General features: G+C 40.4%; 1 protein-coding gene across 1 annotated transcript in view; it reads right to left on the bottom strand.

Annotated features, from left to right (window-relative positions):
* GALNT2 (polypeptide N-acetylgalactosaminyltransferase 2) overlaps positions 1–19027 on the bottom strand; it is a 104152-nt gene that overhangs the window by 6003 nt on the left and 79122 nt on the right. The window contains exons 8-10 of the mRNA XM_015421436.1: positions 16028–16115; positions 4648–4735; positions 3225–3328 (exon numbers count right to left, since the gene is read on the bottom strand). Coding sequence (XP_015276922.1) covers positions 3225–3328; positions 4648–4735; positions 16028–16115 — 280 coding nt within the window. The remainder of the gene's footprint in view (positions 1–3224; positions 3329–4647; positions 4736–16027; positions 16116–19027) is intronic.

Raw genomic sequence — 19027 nt, 5'->3', positions numbered from 1 at the left:
TATTAACATCAAAGGGGAGTGGTGTGTATGAGAATTAGTTTAAGGAGCACACCTTCCCGTGTAGTTTCTACATTCTGACAGTACCAGATAGCCAATGTGGTGTAGTGGTTAGAGTGTCAGCCCAGGATCTGGGAGACTCTGGTTTGAATTCCCATGCTGCCATGGAATTGTGTTGGGTGACTATGGGCCAGTCACTCAGCTCAGTCTAATCTACCCCACAGGGTTGTTGTGAGGATAAAATGGAGGAAAGAACGGTGTAAGTTGCTTTGGGCCCCACCAGGGAGAAAAGTGGGATATACATAGAAGGTGGCACATAAGTAAATAAATAAACCCACTTTAACACAAGAAATAGACCATTCATAGCTCTTTTTACCTCATGCCATTTTTATCCACTACTCATTTCAAACCCCTAACGTGAATGCTTTGCCTCATTTTCTGCTTCTTCCTAATTTCAGCCTCCCTAGAGATTCTTTTATTTATTTATAGCCTGCCTCTCTGCCCAATGGGGACCCAAAGCAGCTTCCAGCATACCCCGCTACTCCATTTCATCCTCACAATAACCTGTGAGATAGGTTAGGCTGAGATTGTGTGAATGGCCCAGCCCAAGGTCACCCAGTAAGCTTCCACGGCACAAGCGGGGATTAGAACTGAGGTCACCCAGATCCTAGCCAGTACTTTAATAAATCACAAACCACACTGGGTCTCACTGGATCACATTCCCACCTCTAGGAAACCCTCAAGCTGTCTATGTTATGATGGTATTTCATCACTGTGTACTTGTAGTTCAAGGGTATATGCATTTCTGGATCCAGAATCTGGTAGGCAAACACAACTACATGGAGATCTGTTACTATTTTGGCACTTAAGAATAAGGACCCCTAACAGGAACAAGTTTCAGGAGTGTAGCCATGATGGTCTGCAGGAGAAGAGCTGGATCTGAGTCCAGTAGCACCTTCAAGACCAACCAGAATTCAGAGTATGAGCTTTCAAGAGTCAAAGCTTCATCTATATATAGAAAAGAAAGTCCCCTCACTGTAAAATCAATGTTCAGGCCAAACCGCTGGACCTAGAGACACCAAATTTGGGGAGAGCGCTCCTACCATGGCATAGATGCTCACTAAGAAGGGATTTCTAGAAATTCGACCCCCTAAGGGGGTCAAAAGGGGTAAAATGTGCTCCCCCCATTGATTCCTATGCGGCTTCCAGGCTGCTGCCTCCTTGCACCCCCCACTCTCTGATTGGTCAGCTGCAGTGTTCTGAGGTAAAAAAGCCAACCATTACAGAAGTCTCCAGATAGCTAATGACAGCTGAGGAAATCAGGAATGGCCAACAACCACCTGTGAGGTGCAGTAATGCTGCTGGCCCAGCCTCTCTGATGGCTTCCAATACACTCCCCCCCCCACTTCCTACACCTAACAGACAGTTGTCTGTCAGGTGCAGCAGCGGTTGCAGGATGCTTAAAGCCACGAGGGAGCCTGCCCCAGCAGTAACACCTTAGTGATCCTGCCGGCCCTGCCTTCACAGTGGCTTCTAATACTCCTCCCCCTCCCCCTGCTACAGGCAGCTGTCTGTCAGGTATAGAAGAGGAGGTGGCATGCTTACAGCTGCCGGAGAGGTTTGCTCAGCAGGACTGCCTTAGCCCTGCTGCTGGCCCAACCTCTCAGATGCCTTTAAATACAATCCCCCCCAACACCAGACGGCGGGTGTCTGTCAGGTGTAGGAACAGGGCCAGAATACTTTACTCCATCAGGGACACTGCCCCAGCAGGATCACCTTAACGATGCTGCTGGCCCAGCCTCTCTGATGGCTTCCAACACACTCCCCCCACCTCCTACACCTAACAGGTGGTTGTCTGTCAGGTGCAGCAGCGGGTGCAGGGTACTTAAAGTCACAATGGAGCCTGCCACAGCAGTAACACCTTAGTTATCCTGCCAGCCCTGCCTCCACAGTGGCTTCTAATACTCCTCCCCCCTCCCCCTCCTACACTGGACAGGCAGCTGCCAGGAGGAGGCAACTTAGGAATGCGGCGAAGACATTTGCACATAGTACTCCTGCAGTGCACTGAGCTGCACAGGCCAAGTACCAGCAAGATCACCCTGAGGTGCTCAGAACAACACAGTCTCCATATGAGCAAAACAATCCAGGAACACAAGTAGAGGGGCCATCACTTTTGTGGAAGGTGGCAGGAACTGACTTAACAGACGACTGCTTCTTAGATGGACAGTTCTATGTGGCCTGATCCAGAGTGAGCTCACCAAGCAGCCTGGTGATCCTAGTACCTGAGGGCAGAACCACCAATGTGGTCTACAGAGAAGTCCTTCAGTAGAGGGGGGGGGGAGTACGTATGTCTCACTTCATTTTTTACACTACAATCTTCTCTATTACAATTCCTACAACAAATGTCACATTTCAAACTTCACATCATCGGTATTAGAACTGGATTTATGGAACTTAAATACCATAGCGAAGCACGGGTATCAGGCTAGTATCAGATAAAGGTTGCTTTGACTCTCGAAAGCTCGTACTCTGGAAATCCTGTTGGTCTTTAAGGTGCTACTGGACTCAAATTCAGCTCTAATACCAACAAGAAAATCAGAGATGCGACTATAAAAATCACAAATTCATCTTCAACTAAAGCGCCAAGAGTCTACAGATACTGATAGTATTAATCAATTCAAGTCACTTTTATAATTCTACTTTAAGTGTTTAAACTGTGTAAGACACCTTTTCAAGCCCCGTTGAACGTGGCACTTTGAACACTGCATTTAAATTAGTTTTATTTTATAAATGCCATTGTTCAGATGCAATGGGGAAACTATGTCACGGTGCTGCATAAACAAACTGCCAAGGATCTTTTGAGTTCATTTGTGCAAAACCCTACTCCTACTTCCCCCTCCCCTACCTTCTAGGTTTGGGACAAACCACAGATGGCCGTGACATCAGAATCAGCAGAACCATCCTCCATTTGCGGTTTTGCTGATCTATTGTACAAAGACCATTTAACTCAGGTGCCCTCTACACACACACCCTTCTTATTTTTCCAAAATTATGCTCTGATTTTAAAATGCAGCTCTGTTTTGGCTGAGTGTTTGCCAGTAATCCACTTAAAGTATTAACTGTCATTTTAATCTTTTCCAGGCAAAAATCTGAAGGCCGTGAACTCATGAAAATTGGGTCACAGTACAATTTTTCTTCAAAACATTTCTAAAAGGAAAGATGCATACCTAGATTTTCTCCACCCCACACATCCATCATCATATCATACTTTCCTAGCTCTTCAAAATAAAGTTTGTCCATCACAAAGAGTCCACCAGCGATCATTGGTGTCCTAATGAGACAGAAGGTAAAGAACAGAGAACTCATGTTATGTGGGATAATCATATTAAAACCCTCCAGCTGACCATTTTCTACTCATATCTAAGAAAGAAATCCATTCAGTTCTAGTTACCTGTAATTACTAACACCGGAAGTTACTCTGTCGCATGTAATGTGGCCAAGACTGTTCCTGGTTAACCACTTTTCATATTCCTTACAAGCACAAACGTTGTTTTGCTATTTACTTTTAGGATTAGTTTGCAGCTAGGTAATATTAAGTTTTCTCTTCTGAACCACCTTACCAATGAATGTAGAACTCTATTCCTAGTACTTATTTATATATCAGGACCATATGCATAAATTACAAACATTTCTATACATTTGATTGTGCTGCTGCTGTTTCTGTTCATCAGGAGGGACAAGGCATTGCATCAGGTATACAAGTCCCACACAGCGCCTTCTCTGCTCTGGAGAATTCACCAAGCATGGCCCATAAACATTCGAACTTGTCTTTTTATGGACTAGAAATCTTTCAAGAAATTTCCTGTTCTCTGGAAAAGATTATCTTTGATGCTTATGAAATGTAAAATTCCTTTGATGATGTCAGAGAAATGAGAGCCTAGTAGTCCAGATGTGTGTGCTTAAAAGCTTCATTGTAATAAGAACTAACTGCAGTAGACAATAATTTATGTGCTTATCTTCTGATACAAGCTGCCCACTGTTATTCCATGTATTAGAGTAGACCAGCAAGTTGCAATGAATTAGACCAGCTCTTTTTTCCATTTCAGGGAGAACTAATCAGAGAAATCTGCTCTGGCATCATCTACTTTGCCAGTAAGCTGTGCATTAACAGCAATGCTGCTCAGTCACTAAAATGTTCAAGCACTGTTTGGTTTTTTTCCTTTTTTGTACATGATGCAGTCTCAGCCTATGTCTACATGCAGGCAGCATTCACCTGTAGTATTTTGCAGTGATCCATTTCATAGCAGAAAAACTCTGCCCACTGGCAATGAAAATTTCCACAGCAAGCCTGTACTTCTAGAGATTAGCACGGAAAAACCACTATGTTAGCTTTTCTCCATGTATGAACCTGCAATATTCTGAACCCACATTAAACTGCAGTAATTTCCTCCTGTACGTATGTATTTATTTATTTAAACTGTTTCTACCTTGCAAGCTCTCTGACAGTGGCTCTCAGGGAGTTTCGTGATACTCAAGATAATTCAAGGGCAGTATGAGAGGCATGACTAGGGAGATGGTAACTCAGAAAGTTGCACTTACTAAGAGCAACAATATTGGTTTGTGAGGGGAAGGGTGATGGCAGGAACATACTTTATGGGAGCAACTGGGTTTCCTTGCCGTGTTCTTCTTTGCTCTGGTGTCATGTAATCCCATTTGAATACCAGATTCCAATCAAAGCCTAGAAAGAGGTAGGGAACAGAGTCAGGTATCACATCAGTTTGCTTCATTCCTCTTTTGAATAAATGATTCTAGAAGAAAAAGTGCAAAGTAAACTGCTGAATAAGCGTCGGTCTTCAAGAACTGCATGGATGTTGAATCTCATTCACCAATTTAGGCTTGCTTTGGTATTCCTTTGCTACTAGATTTAGTGTAATTACACCTCGAGGGGCATACTACAAGCAACAGGATACTTGAACATTCAAATTTATTTTGGCTGTTATCAATGCTACTGTGATTTTTCTTCAATGCTGCCAAATTACATTACCCCATTTCCACCTGTTCATGGTCAGGGTAAGTTGCATGCAAGTGCAAAGACAACCCAAATCCTACATTTTCATTTTTTGGTACACACTACATGAAGCACAAACTTTATAAAACTCCATATACTATTCCCATACTTTATTTTTAAAGGTTTAAGTTTTTTTTTCATTGGTGTTTGTTTTAGGTTACAACATTTATTTATTTATTTACACACACATTCCGCCACCCTGTCCACAAGGTGAGCCATTGGAAAAAAATCCCTAAAGGCTGTGAAGAAAGGGGCATGCTTTCTGTTCTTGCCCCTATATGCCCAGTCTCCATGCAGCTGTGCTGGGAATGAAAATCTATGAAATTCTTCCTGCTTCTGCACCAAACCTTCCCTTCCATCCTAACCATTCTCAGAAAGTTCTCTATCCCTGCCAGGATCTCCTACAAGTGCTTTATATATTAGCATTCAAATTCTTTAAAAGATAGGGGGTAGACTACTTTTTTAAAAAAATATTTTTAAGTAATTTTATACATAACATACAAAGAAAACTACTGGTTAACCGTGCAATCATATCTTTAGCATTTCTATACATTTCTGGAATCAAAGAACTGCGGGCCCCTTTTGGGGAATGCTTAATAAAGGATTGTCCATATTTGATAGAAATATATTCAAACGAAGTTTGAACAGTTGAACGAATCCAGAAGTAGATTCATTTAGGCTGTCAAAGCAAAATAATTATTACAATCTACCCCATTCATACCCAAGCAACGGTCTACACAGATCTCCATAGCTTCTCCTATATGGTATGTCATGCATCTATCACATTACCTGTGGTACACAGGTTTTGTAGTGGCTCTTTTAGGATGGATTTACATATCAAGCAGCTTCGTGTAAATCTTTAAAAAGCAAAGACTTGGGAGTTGCCAGGCCTCTTAGAGCAGTCAAACCAACTTGGCAGCATGCCTCAGACTGTAGCTATGTACTCTCTTTTCAGGGATTCTGTATTTATAGAACAGTACACACATTCTTGATGAGAGCTCCATTATAATAGCCATTCTAAGAGATTGCAGATTTCCATAGCACTTCAAGCTTTAACCTGGAAATGCTGAGACTGGCCTTTAGACATATGATCACCACTAGTGCAAAAGATGTTGGTCTTCTAGATACTTATTGGCAAATGCTTGCTGTCTCACACACATATACTCACAAAGGCTAAAAGTAGATGTTTTTAAACAGTAGCTTCAGAAGATCACAAAATGCATGAGAAAGGCAGACTGTAAATAACATAAATAAGCAAAAGGATATTCACATATGTGTTTATGTAACCAATTAGAGAACAGATTCTTTTAAGTGTGAGAGAGTAGATGAGAAACTGCTTATCATTCTACAAATTTGCATATAGTTAGGGGAAGCGGGTGTAATTAGGAAGCCCTGTGACTATCTCCTTCCTTCAGTGAGCCCCTCTACCTGCCCTGAATTCATATATTTAAAAATGAAACAACAAGTACTTTTCTCTACAAAGGAGAAAAGACAGAAGTGTTTCCACTGTCCTAGAGAAATAACAGCTGCATACTGCCTATGCACAGAAATTTTCTAAATAAATAAGCCACTTAAATAAACTTTCAGTAGTCCATAGGCAAAAGCCAACAGGAAGCCATTATAAAAAGCCCATCAACAGGAATATTTTTCCTCTAACCCCATAAGAACAGCCTTGCTGGATCAGCCTGGTGGTTCATCTAGTCCGGCATCCTGTCTCACACAGTGGCCAAACAGTTCCTCTGGAACTCCAGCAACAGAGCACAGAAGTCAAAGCCTTCTCCAATTTTGCCTCCTGGCACTGGTTTGCAGAGGTTTACTGCCTCTGAATGCAAAGGTTCCAATTAGTCAGTGCCAGACCTATCCTCCCTGAACCTCTGTCTAATCCCCTTTTAAAGCTGTCTGTCATGGGTCAGTCAGGAGAGACAGACTCCTCAGGAGGAGAGGAGTCCTGTGTAACTAGCTCTGAATCAGCAGAGCCAGCAAGCAAGATGTTATAGGCTTGTCAGAGTTCACAGCTGATACAGAGCTGCCTGCACCTTCCAGCCCCATTCCAACAGATGAAGCCCCGGTGGTCATTACCAGCCCTCCTGTTTCACCCAGCTCCTTTGAGCACTGGAGGTGAAGGCTTAGAATGGAGCTCCAGGAGAGAAGACAAAATGCATGTCTCCTGGTCCGATGCCAGCTGCTTGCAGATAAGTAGCTGCAAGGTTACTCCCAGTTGGCTGCAAGTAAGACCTTCCAGCAGATGCCTATAAAAGCCAATCAAGAGAGACTGCTCAATGTGGAAGCAACAAGTCACCACCCAGTGAACTCTGTGGCTACAGCTCCTGACTCTGCTTTGCCCCAGTGACCTTTGGATCAGCTTTGGACTTGGATCTTGGTCCTACTTGTTCTTGTGTCTGACTTTGGACAGAATGACCCTGCCTTGTCTGACTTCTGGAACCCTGACTTTGGGCCAACATTGACGCTGACTCTGGACTCTGACTGCGACTGCACCCAGCCCCCAACACTGTCTATGCCTGTGGCCATCACTACATCATGTGGCAGCGAATTCCACATTTTAATCACTTGCTGAATAAAGCAATACATCCTTTTGTTTATCTTGAAACTACTGCCCATCAGCTCCATGGGACACCCCCAAATTCTCAATGCATCTAATGAAGACAGCTGTGTTTCTCAAAAGCTTATGCTACAATAAAGTTTGTTAGTCTTAAAGGTGCTACTGGACTTTTTACTATTTTGCAGCAACAGACTAACATAGCTAACTCCTCTGGATCTATCGCCAAATTCTAGTATTTCTGGCAAGTGAGAAAAAGTTCTCTGTCCATTCTCTCTGTTCTGTGCATAATTTTATAATCACAGCCCCCCCCTCGTCTCTTTTCTAAACTGAAAGGTTCCAAACTCTTCAGCCTTTCCTCATAGGAAAGTTACCTCACCTTCTTAATCATCTTGGTTGCCCTCTTTTGTACATTTTCCAATTCTGCAATATCCTTTTTTAAAAATAATAATAATCCAATACTTTATTAAATATGAAAAATAGCATTACAATCAATCAACTATAGTAGAATAACCCAAAAGTCATAACATTTAACCACAAAACTCACGAAATGTTTCTTATAACTATCAACAAAACATAACAAGAAAACCAATAGAACCCAGTAAGATAATGTTCCTGAAAAAAAGCGGCTCGGGTCATTGGGCAGAATTCACAACAATTGGTCAGATTCAAGAGTGCTTTACAAATGGAGCCATTTATGGTAGATTGAATTCGAGGGAAGCAAATCCTGTGCAGACATGAAACTCAATACAGGTGCCCAGCAGAGCGGCTGCACGGCGTGGCGACGGGCGGATCTCGGGTCGCTCCGAGACGCCCGACTCCTTTTCGTGTTTTTCGGGGCCTCCCGGAGTCCGGGAGAGCCCTAACAGCACTCTTGTGGGGAGTGCTGGAGCAGGGTTTTTTTTGTTGCGGCCCCCCCGTGACTGGCAACGCGGGGCGGTGTCCGCTTCCTACCCTGAAGCGAGCGCGGATTGCGAGAGAGAACATGGCTGCCATATTCTCTATAGCTGCTGCCTTCTGCCTGTTTTTATTTACATTCGTAAGGAATATAAACACAGCAACGAAGATATAGCAAGTACATGCATCTTTAAGTGGATACAAAGAAACCCCGAACTGTTTGGCTCTAACAGGAAAACAAAAGCGGCCAGAAAAGAGAAAGAGCTAAGTATTTCCTTTTTTCTTCTTCTGCTTTTCAACAGGGAAAAAGTGTTATTTTCATGGGACAGGACTATTAATTCTGAAAATGTCGTCCGAAAGGGGAACTGAGTTTAAGAATGAAATGGTTGAGGACGAGCTGGTGGTTGAAATGACGATGCAACAGTTTCTAGAGGCTCTAAGAGAAGGAATTGCGGAAGGTATTAAGGAGGGCTTTAAAGCAACATTCGCAAATCTCCATGAACCTCATATGGTATTGGAACGTACCGAGACTATTGAAAATCATACACAGAGGTCGGAGAACAGGGAACAGACTCTGGAGCCTGAGCACGAAAAGGAGGATATGGACAGTATGGAACAGACTCTGGAGGTTGAAGAGGAGGATTTGGAGCTGGCGCATACATCGGTACGAAGGCAAACTGAGGAAACAAAAGAGGGAAGTCAGGTGAAGAGAGAGAAGAGAGAGAAGATGAAAGGAAAGGGAATGAGGTTTAAAGGGAAGAAAAAGTGGAGAAGGGGAAAGCGAGACCGAAATGTGTCTAAGATTCAAAGACTCAGGATGTTATGGAGACAGATTGCGCCAAGAAATATTGAGGAAAGATCGGACATGAATTACCATTTGTATAAAGGGAAAGAACATGTTGATAGGTTGTTGAAGATAGGAAAACTAATGATGTATAGAAGGCAAACCAAAGTATATGATTTAAATTTTTGACTACAGGTGTAGAATATGGATTGTTTTGACCAAACTGATATTAGGATACAGAAATTAGGGATCCATAATGATGTTTAGAAGGCAAATTAAATTATAGTAATTTATTGATATCTTGTTCATAGATAAATGATATGAACTGTTTAAATTAGAATAAATTGAAATTAGCAGGTAGGATTTGGGAATAAGTATTTAGGGATTTTATTATTGATTTATGTGGTGTTGAAATGAAATGGAATGATTTGAGCAATTATGTAATTGTTATCCAATTATTGATCTATGTGGTTTAAAATGAAAGATATATGGATTGTTTGGATCAGAATGAATTGATGTTAGGAATTTTAATGATGTTTAGAAGGTAAATTAAACTACATGATTTTATTTATAGTTTGTTTATAGGTGTATGATATAACTGTTTAAATTAGAATAAATTGAAAACAGAAGATAGGGGTTAGGGTTAAGCATTAATGGAATGGTGATGGAACTGATATGATTCTTTGTTTGGATTTTGGTTAAATGTATTTATTGGTTTTGGTTTATTGCCCTCTTTGCAAAGGAACTTAAAATATCAGATAATATATTTCTTTGTTACCTTTTAGAGTTTAATGAAACTAAAGAATATTATAGAACAATTCTGACAGGAGTAGTCAGGAGGTATACAATGAATATAGTGGAAAATTTAAAATAAAAAGAAACAAAAATTTAAAATAGAATAAAAATAAGTTTTTAAAAGATATAAAAATCTAAACAGTAGGATAAGCGCCAAGGTTGGAATAAGTGGGAAGTAAGATAGTGGACTGTCTCAAGAAAGTTAGGCGGATAAAGAAAATTACAAAGTATTATTATTGGATGCATGTACGGGGGAAAAAGTTCTAATCTATGATTGATTAAGGAAGAAAATGTAGTTGTTTTAATGAACTTGTTGCTGTTTAGGAAATACCTATATAATGTAAAAACTGGATGAATTATGTGTGTAAAGATGTAAGCATGGCATTGAAAAAACCCAATAAAAATATTTATTAAAAAAAAAATACAGGTGCCCATATACAAACTAATTTAGAGTAAATTGGTGTAGGAGTTGTCTGTGATCTTTGAATAAAGTCAGAAATCTTGGCCATAACAAACTGGTCCCACAGTTTATCATGCCAAGCAGATAAGGTCAGCAGAGAAGGGGACTTCCATGCCACAGCTATTGTCAGTTGCTAAAAGTATAGCGGTAAGATCCTTAGCATTCTCTCTAATTGAATCATCCCATAAATCCAAGAGCATAATCTCGGGTTTACAGGAGAGAGATTGTGAAGTAATCATGTTAATCTGCTTTATCACATCTTTCCAAAATTGCTGAATCCCTGGGCAGTCCCACCAACAATGTAGGTAAGTACCAATTAGGTTGCATTTCTTCCAACAGGATGGTTTGTTGGCTGAGTTCATTTTATGTAACTGATGTGGAGTGAGGTACCAACAAGATGCAAGTTTAAAAAACTGTATACGAATGTTATATATCGTGGAAGTATTCGCTGGTGAGGCCCATATAGTGTTCCAGTAGGTATCCTGTAGAGTTAATTGCCGCTCATCTTCCCAACGTTTTTGATGTTTTAATATCTTTAAGTTATCTTCCATTAAAAGTATTTATAAAGCTTGGAGAGAAGGCCTTTAGGAGAGTGTGGATAAACCAGAATGATTTTTTCAAAATTGGTCATGTCTCTTTGGAACGTTCCCAAATTGGCCAGATATTCCAACACATTTTTAAGTTGTGGATATTGATACCACAGAATTTCTAGACCTATTTTTTGATCAAAGTAATTTTCTTCTTGAATTTTGCCCTTCTGTACTAGATCAAAGGGGCATGAAAATCCTGCTTTTATCCAATTTTCAAATGTGTTCAATTTCATGAAGGTCACAAGTTGTGATATACCTGTTGGTAGAAGTTTATTTTTTTGATCCCAATTTTTGATTGATGTTGACAATAACAAGTTGTTTTTAATAGATCTGGACTGACAGGTTGGCAGCAGCCAAAATATTTCTTGCAGATTATATGGTGTGGAGTAAATCTGTTCTATTTGCATCCAAGGAGTTTGAGAATCTTTGTGAGAGAACAGTTGCTTCAAAGTAAGATCGTAATGATGGAAAATTAAATCCTCCTAAACATGAAGATTATGTAGCATACTGCAATTGATCCTAGATCTTTTGCCATCCCCCCAAAAATGGGAAAAGAGCAAAAAAGAAAGAGAAATTTAGGCAAAATGAAACTCTTGACCATATGGAACCGATCCAACAGAGATGGATGTAGAGACACCCCAGTTTTTGAAATCAGCCTGTATGTTTTGGAATAATTGGTGAAAGTTACACGAAAATAAATCTTTTAAATCCAGGGGTATCTAAACACCCAAATGTTGCCATTCATCCGTGATCTAGTGGTATGGGAAGTCTCTTTGTAGTTGTAGTTTTGCCATCTGATGATGATGAATAGGATATATTTTGGATTTGGATTGAGGAGAGTATGAGATGTATAGAGTAAGGTCATCAGCATGCAGATTTATTTTCTGTTCATAATCTCCAATATTTATCCCAGTAAATGTTCGATTCCTCCAAAGTTCTTTCGCTAGGGGTTCCATCACAAGAGCAAAAATTAGAGGTGACAGGGGGCAGCCCTGTTTGGTCCCTCTAACATTTACATATTTAATATTTGCTGCATGCAGTTTTATAGTAATAGGCTTCAGAAGGTGTCAAATAGCCAGGGCTTCCTGAGGGACGTTGGGAAAAACCAATATATGCAGATCTTTAAATAAAAGGTAACCGTTAACTCTTGTTTCATCTAGTATTTTTTTCATGTTTCCCACTCTGTGAATTGCACTAGCAGATCACAGGGAACTCTGCGATGTGGATTTATAGGAGAGCCCAGCCTGAAACGTCAAGTCCTACAATGACAAGACCACGGCCATACAACCCAGAAAATCTACAACAGCTAAAAAACTTACAGTATTTATAGATTCCTCCACCCCCTCCGGAATCCCACGAAATGTTAAATTAATTTAATTGTGTTTCAACTGCCAGCAGACAATCTCTTGATTGTAGTTCTAAAGTACGCAAGTCTCTCAGGTTGGTTTTTAGTGCGGTTCCCATTTTAAGTGCTGATTCCGCTGTCTGTGCAATTATTCTTAAAGAGGATTGTATGATTTGAAGCATTTTTTCACTTAATCTCGTTTCCATTTTTCGAATAATGCTGTGAGGTCTTGTTTATGTAGGACTGTCTCTAAAATTCATGAGAAGGAGCTTTCATCCGCCATTTTGAATTTATCAGTCTCTGTGAGTTTTAACTCCGATCTGGTTTCTTTTGTACTTAAGTATGTTTGTGCAGTCTTTGATGTCAATTTTGGTAAGCTGATAGGATTTCCATTGTTTTTACCCATATTATCTTTCTAAGAATAGTTAAAAAGGGCTTGTTTGAGGGTGTGGGGGAAGAAGGGCAGTGGAGCATAGGTTTTAAGCGACCACCACCATGATCTTCGGTGTCGCCACATCCCCCTGCAATATCCTTTTGAGATACAGTGACGAGAACTGCACACTACTCCCAATGAGGTCACACCACAGATCTATACAGGGGCATTATAATACTGGTTATTTTATTTTCAATTCCATTCCTGATAACCCCCCACCAAGGAATTAGCCTTTTTTTAATGATGAGCCACATTAGGCTGGCATTTTCATTGACCTCAGTAGCATATACCTAAGAGCTGGGATTTTTTTGTTCAAATGTGTATCACTTTCCATTGACCTACAGTGAATTTGCCACACTGTTGCCCATTCATTTGTGGAGATTCTCCTGAAGCTCTTCACACTAGCCCACCTGGTTTTCACTACCCTGAATACTTCTGTGCCATCTAAAAAGTTGGCCACTGCACTGCTCACCTCTAGTTACAGATCTTTTATGACCAAATCAAATAACACCAGCCACAATAAAGATCCTTGTGGGACCCCACTGCTTGCTTCCCTTTGTTGAAAGGATTATTTGTTCACTGTCTCTTCTTCCTTTCATTTAACCAATTTTTAACCCATAAAAAGACTTGCCCTCTTACCACATGACTGCTAAGCTTACACAGGAGTCTTGGTGAGGGACCTTGTCAAAAGTGTTGAAAGTCCAAGTATACAATGTCTACCAAGTCACGTTACCTATATGCCTGTTCATTTTCTCAAAGAACTCTTAAAGGTTGGACAAGCAGGACTTTACTTCAATCATTAACTACACAGACATTATTTTACACTTGGCAGTACCTTTCCTAACATGGGGAATGCATTCTTTCTGGGTTTCAATTAATACGGTTTAATTCGCTTCCAAGCATCCTGTAGGGATTTAACTCTCTTGAGTTTCTTTTTTAGCTTCCTTCTAACTAGTTCCCTCACTTTTGTAAAATTCCCTCATTTGAAATAAAATGTTACTGTTTGGGACGTCAATGTTCCCTCTAAGCTGTGGAGTCTTGTGAGCAAAAATTCTACTTTGTGAGCTACTGGCATTAAAGTTGGGAGCGAGCGATTTGGCTACTGCATAAATTAGTTTGCTCTGGAGCCATCCTTCCTGAGCAAAGACAAAAATGTGTGAGCTGGAGGCTAAAAAACTGTGAGCTAGCACACACTAACTCAGCTTAGAGGGAACACTGGTCAGGAGTAACATTCCATTGGCATGAACTTAATAGCATAGTGGCCACTATTCCCAATTGGTGCAACAAGAAGGGATGACCCTAAACAAATAACTGTAAAAAAAACACCTACTATTTTGCACACGCTATAGTGGTGTTCTTCTAATCACCCCATAATTGCAGTAACAGACCTCTGCCAGCAGTGAATTAACTAATTAGGAACTTTTAAAGTCTGCTTCAAATAGAAAAAGGTTTTATCCTTTCCAAAAGATAGTGTCAGGCAACAAAACGTACACTCCTTGTCATGAAATTGTTTTAATACAAATAGAAGCAACTGTTTCAATGGCATTGGTGAGCCTGAAGTGGCATATACAAGACTGAACATTAGAGGGCTCCTCTGGAATACAAATGAAAACATAACATATATCCTGAAATGCTAAAGAGGATTAAAGGAAAGTAATCTGATACAGATGCATCAGTCCAATTTGATTAGAAAAGTTTCCGCTTACAATGAGATTAATAGCAAATGATACATCAGGATCATTTGTGCATAATTTGATATTAACATTAAAGCATGCACAGCACAGAGGTTTGTTTCTTTATTTTGTAAGAAACTCTTACTTTCTGTGTTTAGTTTCATTTTTTAAAACAAAAGATTTGAAACTGTAGGCTGGCCCTAGTGTTCCAGAATGAAAGTCAACACAGAAGAACCATTCATATTTATAGAAACCATACTCAACACTGTAAAATGTTAAAATAATGAATTTGAACTTTTAAAAGTTAATATTGTTTCTCAACAGTTATGCTGACCAGACTAAATTAATTGGGTAAGCATTAAAACTTTATGACACCCACAAAAAGTCAAAGCTTTAAAACCTTTATTTGAAAATAAAAGACCCAATCCATGTTGACCATTCAATTCAGTTGTATTTTATTTCAAAAACTATGTTTTCAACATACAATAATTAAATTACAAAGAAGAAAATCTATTCAATTGTCTAATTGTTGCACTGGCCATTATATTCTTATCTCTCTGGACTGCCTTTCTGAGTTGGGTAGAAGCTCAATATACTATTCACTCATGGGAGCTAGCATACATTCTCTGTAAGTGGGACTTCCACACTGAACATGTTACACTTATGCTTAAAGAGCTTCACTGGCCTTCAACTGATTCCTAGGCACAATTCAAAGTCCTGGTGCTGACCTTTAGAAGAAGAGATTGGATTTATACCCCAACCTTCACTCAAGAGTCTCAGAGCATCTTACAATCTCCTCCGCTTCCTCTCCCCACAACAGACACCCTGTGAGGTCGGTGGGGCTGAGAGAACTCTGAGAGAACCATCACTGACCAAGATCACCTAGCTGGCTGCATATGGAGGAGTGGGGAATCAAACCAGGTTCGCCCAGATTAGAGTTCGCTCTCCTAACCACTACACCAAACTGGCTTTAGAACTCTAAAAAGCCTTGGAATAGGATACCTGAAAGACTGCCCATACTGAGACCATCAGAGTCCTTGTTCTAGCTTTTCCTACCTTTAGAAAGCAAAAAGGCTTCTTCTGTAGTCTTTGAAATATCCTCTGCATGGAAGGATGGCAGTCCCTCTATCTTCTCATAGACAGCCAACTAAAATGGTTTTGTTCGGGTGTGCCTTCAACACATGACAATGGCAGCAGGGGAATCATTTTGGAAGGCATTCTGGGGTGCCTCAGGAGTTAGGGAAGCTGTACTCCATGAGCAGAAATCCTTCCTTCCCCAAAAGCACTCCATTGGATCCAATCCCATGAACTTCAGTATTTAGCAATGTGAAACAGTCAGCACTACAGCAGCTGTATGTTTAGATGTTCTGATATATTTAAATTATTGGACACTGAAGTGTAACCTTATACTTCAGTTCGGGTACCTACCGCCTTTTAAATCAGCTGATGCCCCCACATACTGGAAGTTGTCCATATTAATTACATCAATTATAGGAGAAACAACTCTCGTCTTGTCCTAAAACAGACATTGAAATAAAAACCATCGTAAAACAGTGACAACTATATAATACAATGATGTGAACATGCCTGCCTTCTTTCCAGGGCACATAACAAAATCAACAAAAAAGGAATTTTATTCATATCATCCTGCCTTCAAGCATATTTCTTCACAATGAAAGTATTTCTCCATAGTTTACCTTACGCCGTCAACCACCATTTGTTCATTCCAGCTTCACTGATAACAGGTTTATAACCTCTTAGTACATAAACGTAGACCTTTGTCTCGAAGGCCCAACTCACAAAAAAGACAAGGAGCAGTACCTTCCACTGTCATAGGCCTAGAATTTTCTTCAAAAGCTGAACTTCACAGCAGGTGCTATTTAAATTCACTCCCCACATCCAGAAAATTACTGTGCTATTACTAGTACTCTAAAAGTATTAGAGCATCAGGCAGTAAAAAGCAGTGGATTTTATTTTCTCTGAACAGATTAGATCATTATAAGGATTTATTAGCTGATAATGTACTCTCAAATGAGGAATTCGTTGTAAGAAAGGCAGGAACCTGACATACATGCTATCAATATTTCTAAGAAAGGCTTTTATTAACCAAAAGCAGAAAGAATAATTTGCCAAATACATTAAGGTGTTTGATCATTTAAACTATGCAGCAAAAAAGACCAAGTACAAAATTATACCAATTACAGTCAAAGACAGCTAGATTTGAGTCCAGTATCCCCTTAAAGACCAACAAGTTTTTCGGGGTATGAACTTCTGAGATTCAAAGCTCCCTTTGTCAGATACTTGACAGTAAATGTTCGTTCATCAGTTAAGCCATATATATATATATATTTTTTTTTAAATGGAAGACTACTTATTATCTATCTCCAGCTGATGATGAAGGGAAATTTTTCAACAAAGACTTTAAGTCCTCTAGATGCCCAAGACAAAATTGTTACAAATTTGAAACAGAATAGCATACTACATTACGGAAGGATCCTATTCAAAGTACTTGCTTTAGGGAAATGCTTACGGTGAGTTCATAAATGCTTGGTAGTATTTCACAAAGGTCAAAGAATTTTTGGAAAGCAGCAGTGTTAAGGAATGAGACTGATATTTGCTTTATGGGCTATGTTTATTGCTACACACACAATGAACTGTGCACACACACCCATAGGCTCAAAGAAAGCTGGACAAGTCACCTGTTGTGATACTACACACAGAAGGTGCCTGCATAAGCCTTACACGTGAATGAGGTTTCAGCTACACAGTATTAGCCTGGTGAAGGAGCACACATCTCCATTATTGTCAGCAAAACAACAACTTGAGCAGAGACAGCCCCCATTGCTGAATCAGTCGGGATCACGTACAACACATCCATGCTTTGTTTTACTTTGGTATTTCCTGCCAAATGGACATTTGTTTCACAAAGGGAATGGCCAAGCTTCATCTACATTTCAAGGAAGCATCTTGACGCCAAGGTTTCACACCTGACCAGATGGCCCTCTTTGAGTAAGGTTTAGATTTCAATATTGACCACTCCTTATAGGCAACCTCCCACTCCTATAGGTAACCAATAGGATTAGTTTTGGGATGGACTAATAGGTAGGTGGGTCCACAGGTTGGAACAATTGCCACCCACCCAAAGGACCACCTATAAAAGGTTGGGACCATTCACCTGGCCCTTCCTAGCTAGCATCCCCCGCAACAATCCCTGTCTGCTTTATACTCCCCTTTTGTTCAGCTTGCTATCCCCAACCCTTGCCTCTACTGCCCACATGTGCTGGCTGGTTCTAGTCGTGTGTTAAACTCCCTTAGATTTCTATTTTCTCCCCATCCATTCTTCATTGGGATCACCAAGCTATGAAGACAGATAAGTATCACCCATCATCAACCCTACCTGCTAATGCAAAAGTGCTTATTTTATTACTGTATTTCTAAGGAACTTTACTGAATGTGTGCGTGCATCAGTATTGTTTGTATGTGATTAATATTTTCTTAAGTAAAATACATTTATTTTAACAACACCAGCCTCGACTCCCTCTCTGGTAACCTTGGTGGGAATGGAACCTTGGCACAGTTGGCAAGCACCCAGTTTAAAATTTGCCAATTGCTATAGGTAAAGCAATTCGGCTAACAGCAGGTGATGCTATCATGGCAATCTCCAATAAAAGCCATAGCAGAGGTCACAAACAGTGCTAGCTAAAAAGTAGCCTATAAAGTTTTAGGGCATAATTACAAGGCTGAAGCAAGCAATCAAATTATGTAGGGCAAGTCTAACACCACAAAACGAACTGTCACCCTTGAACCTAACTATAGTGGGTACCTGTGAGCCAGGCATGTGCACACACACAAAGCAAGCAAATGGAGAGGGTCCCACTACTTCTTGCCTTCCACTTGCCCCATTCACACACCCCTCCTCTGCTCAACCTCCCCAACATCCTCCCACTTCTACTTATTCTATATAATTTATGAATAAAACAGTAAGTCTTGATAGGGATGCCCAGGAAACACCATCACGTTTCTCCACTGTGATTCCGCTTCCTATCCTTAAATTCCTAAACCTTTTGTAAGGGAAACTCATATTATCCAATAATCATTGTATCTGTTCTAGAACTTTGGTAAAGGATCTGATCATACAAACACACCCTTGTGAATCCAAATACATAACACCTGCTGGACCACCCCATCACCCCTTGCTTAGTGACACACCATCAGCAACTCCTGAAAAGTTAGCCCTGAGGGATGGAAGAAACTCAGGTAAATGGGATTTGACACAGGGGTCCACTGTCAGAAGGGAGAATCAACAAAATCACTCTTACCTCTTCCATGAATCATGGAAGTGCTTGTGCAATAAGCAGGAGGAGACGCAATATCTGCTGACTCCCCCCCCCCCCCCCCACCCCCTACCCCACAGCACTCCCGCAGCTC

The sequence above is a fragment of the Gekko japonicus genome, unplaced genomic scaffold (genome assembly GCF_001447785.1).
Source record: "Gekko japonicus isolate JY-2015 unplaced genomic scaffold, Gekko_japonicus_V1.1 scaffold851, whole genome shotgun sequence".
In the NCBI taxonomy this organism is placed as follows: domain Eukaryota; kingdom Metazoa; phylum Chordata; class Lepidosauria; order Squamata; family Gekkonidae; genus Gekko; species Gekko japonicus.
This window is presented reverse-complemented; position numbering and strand designations above follow the sequence as displayed.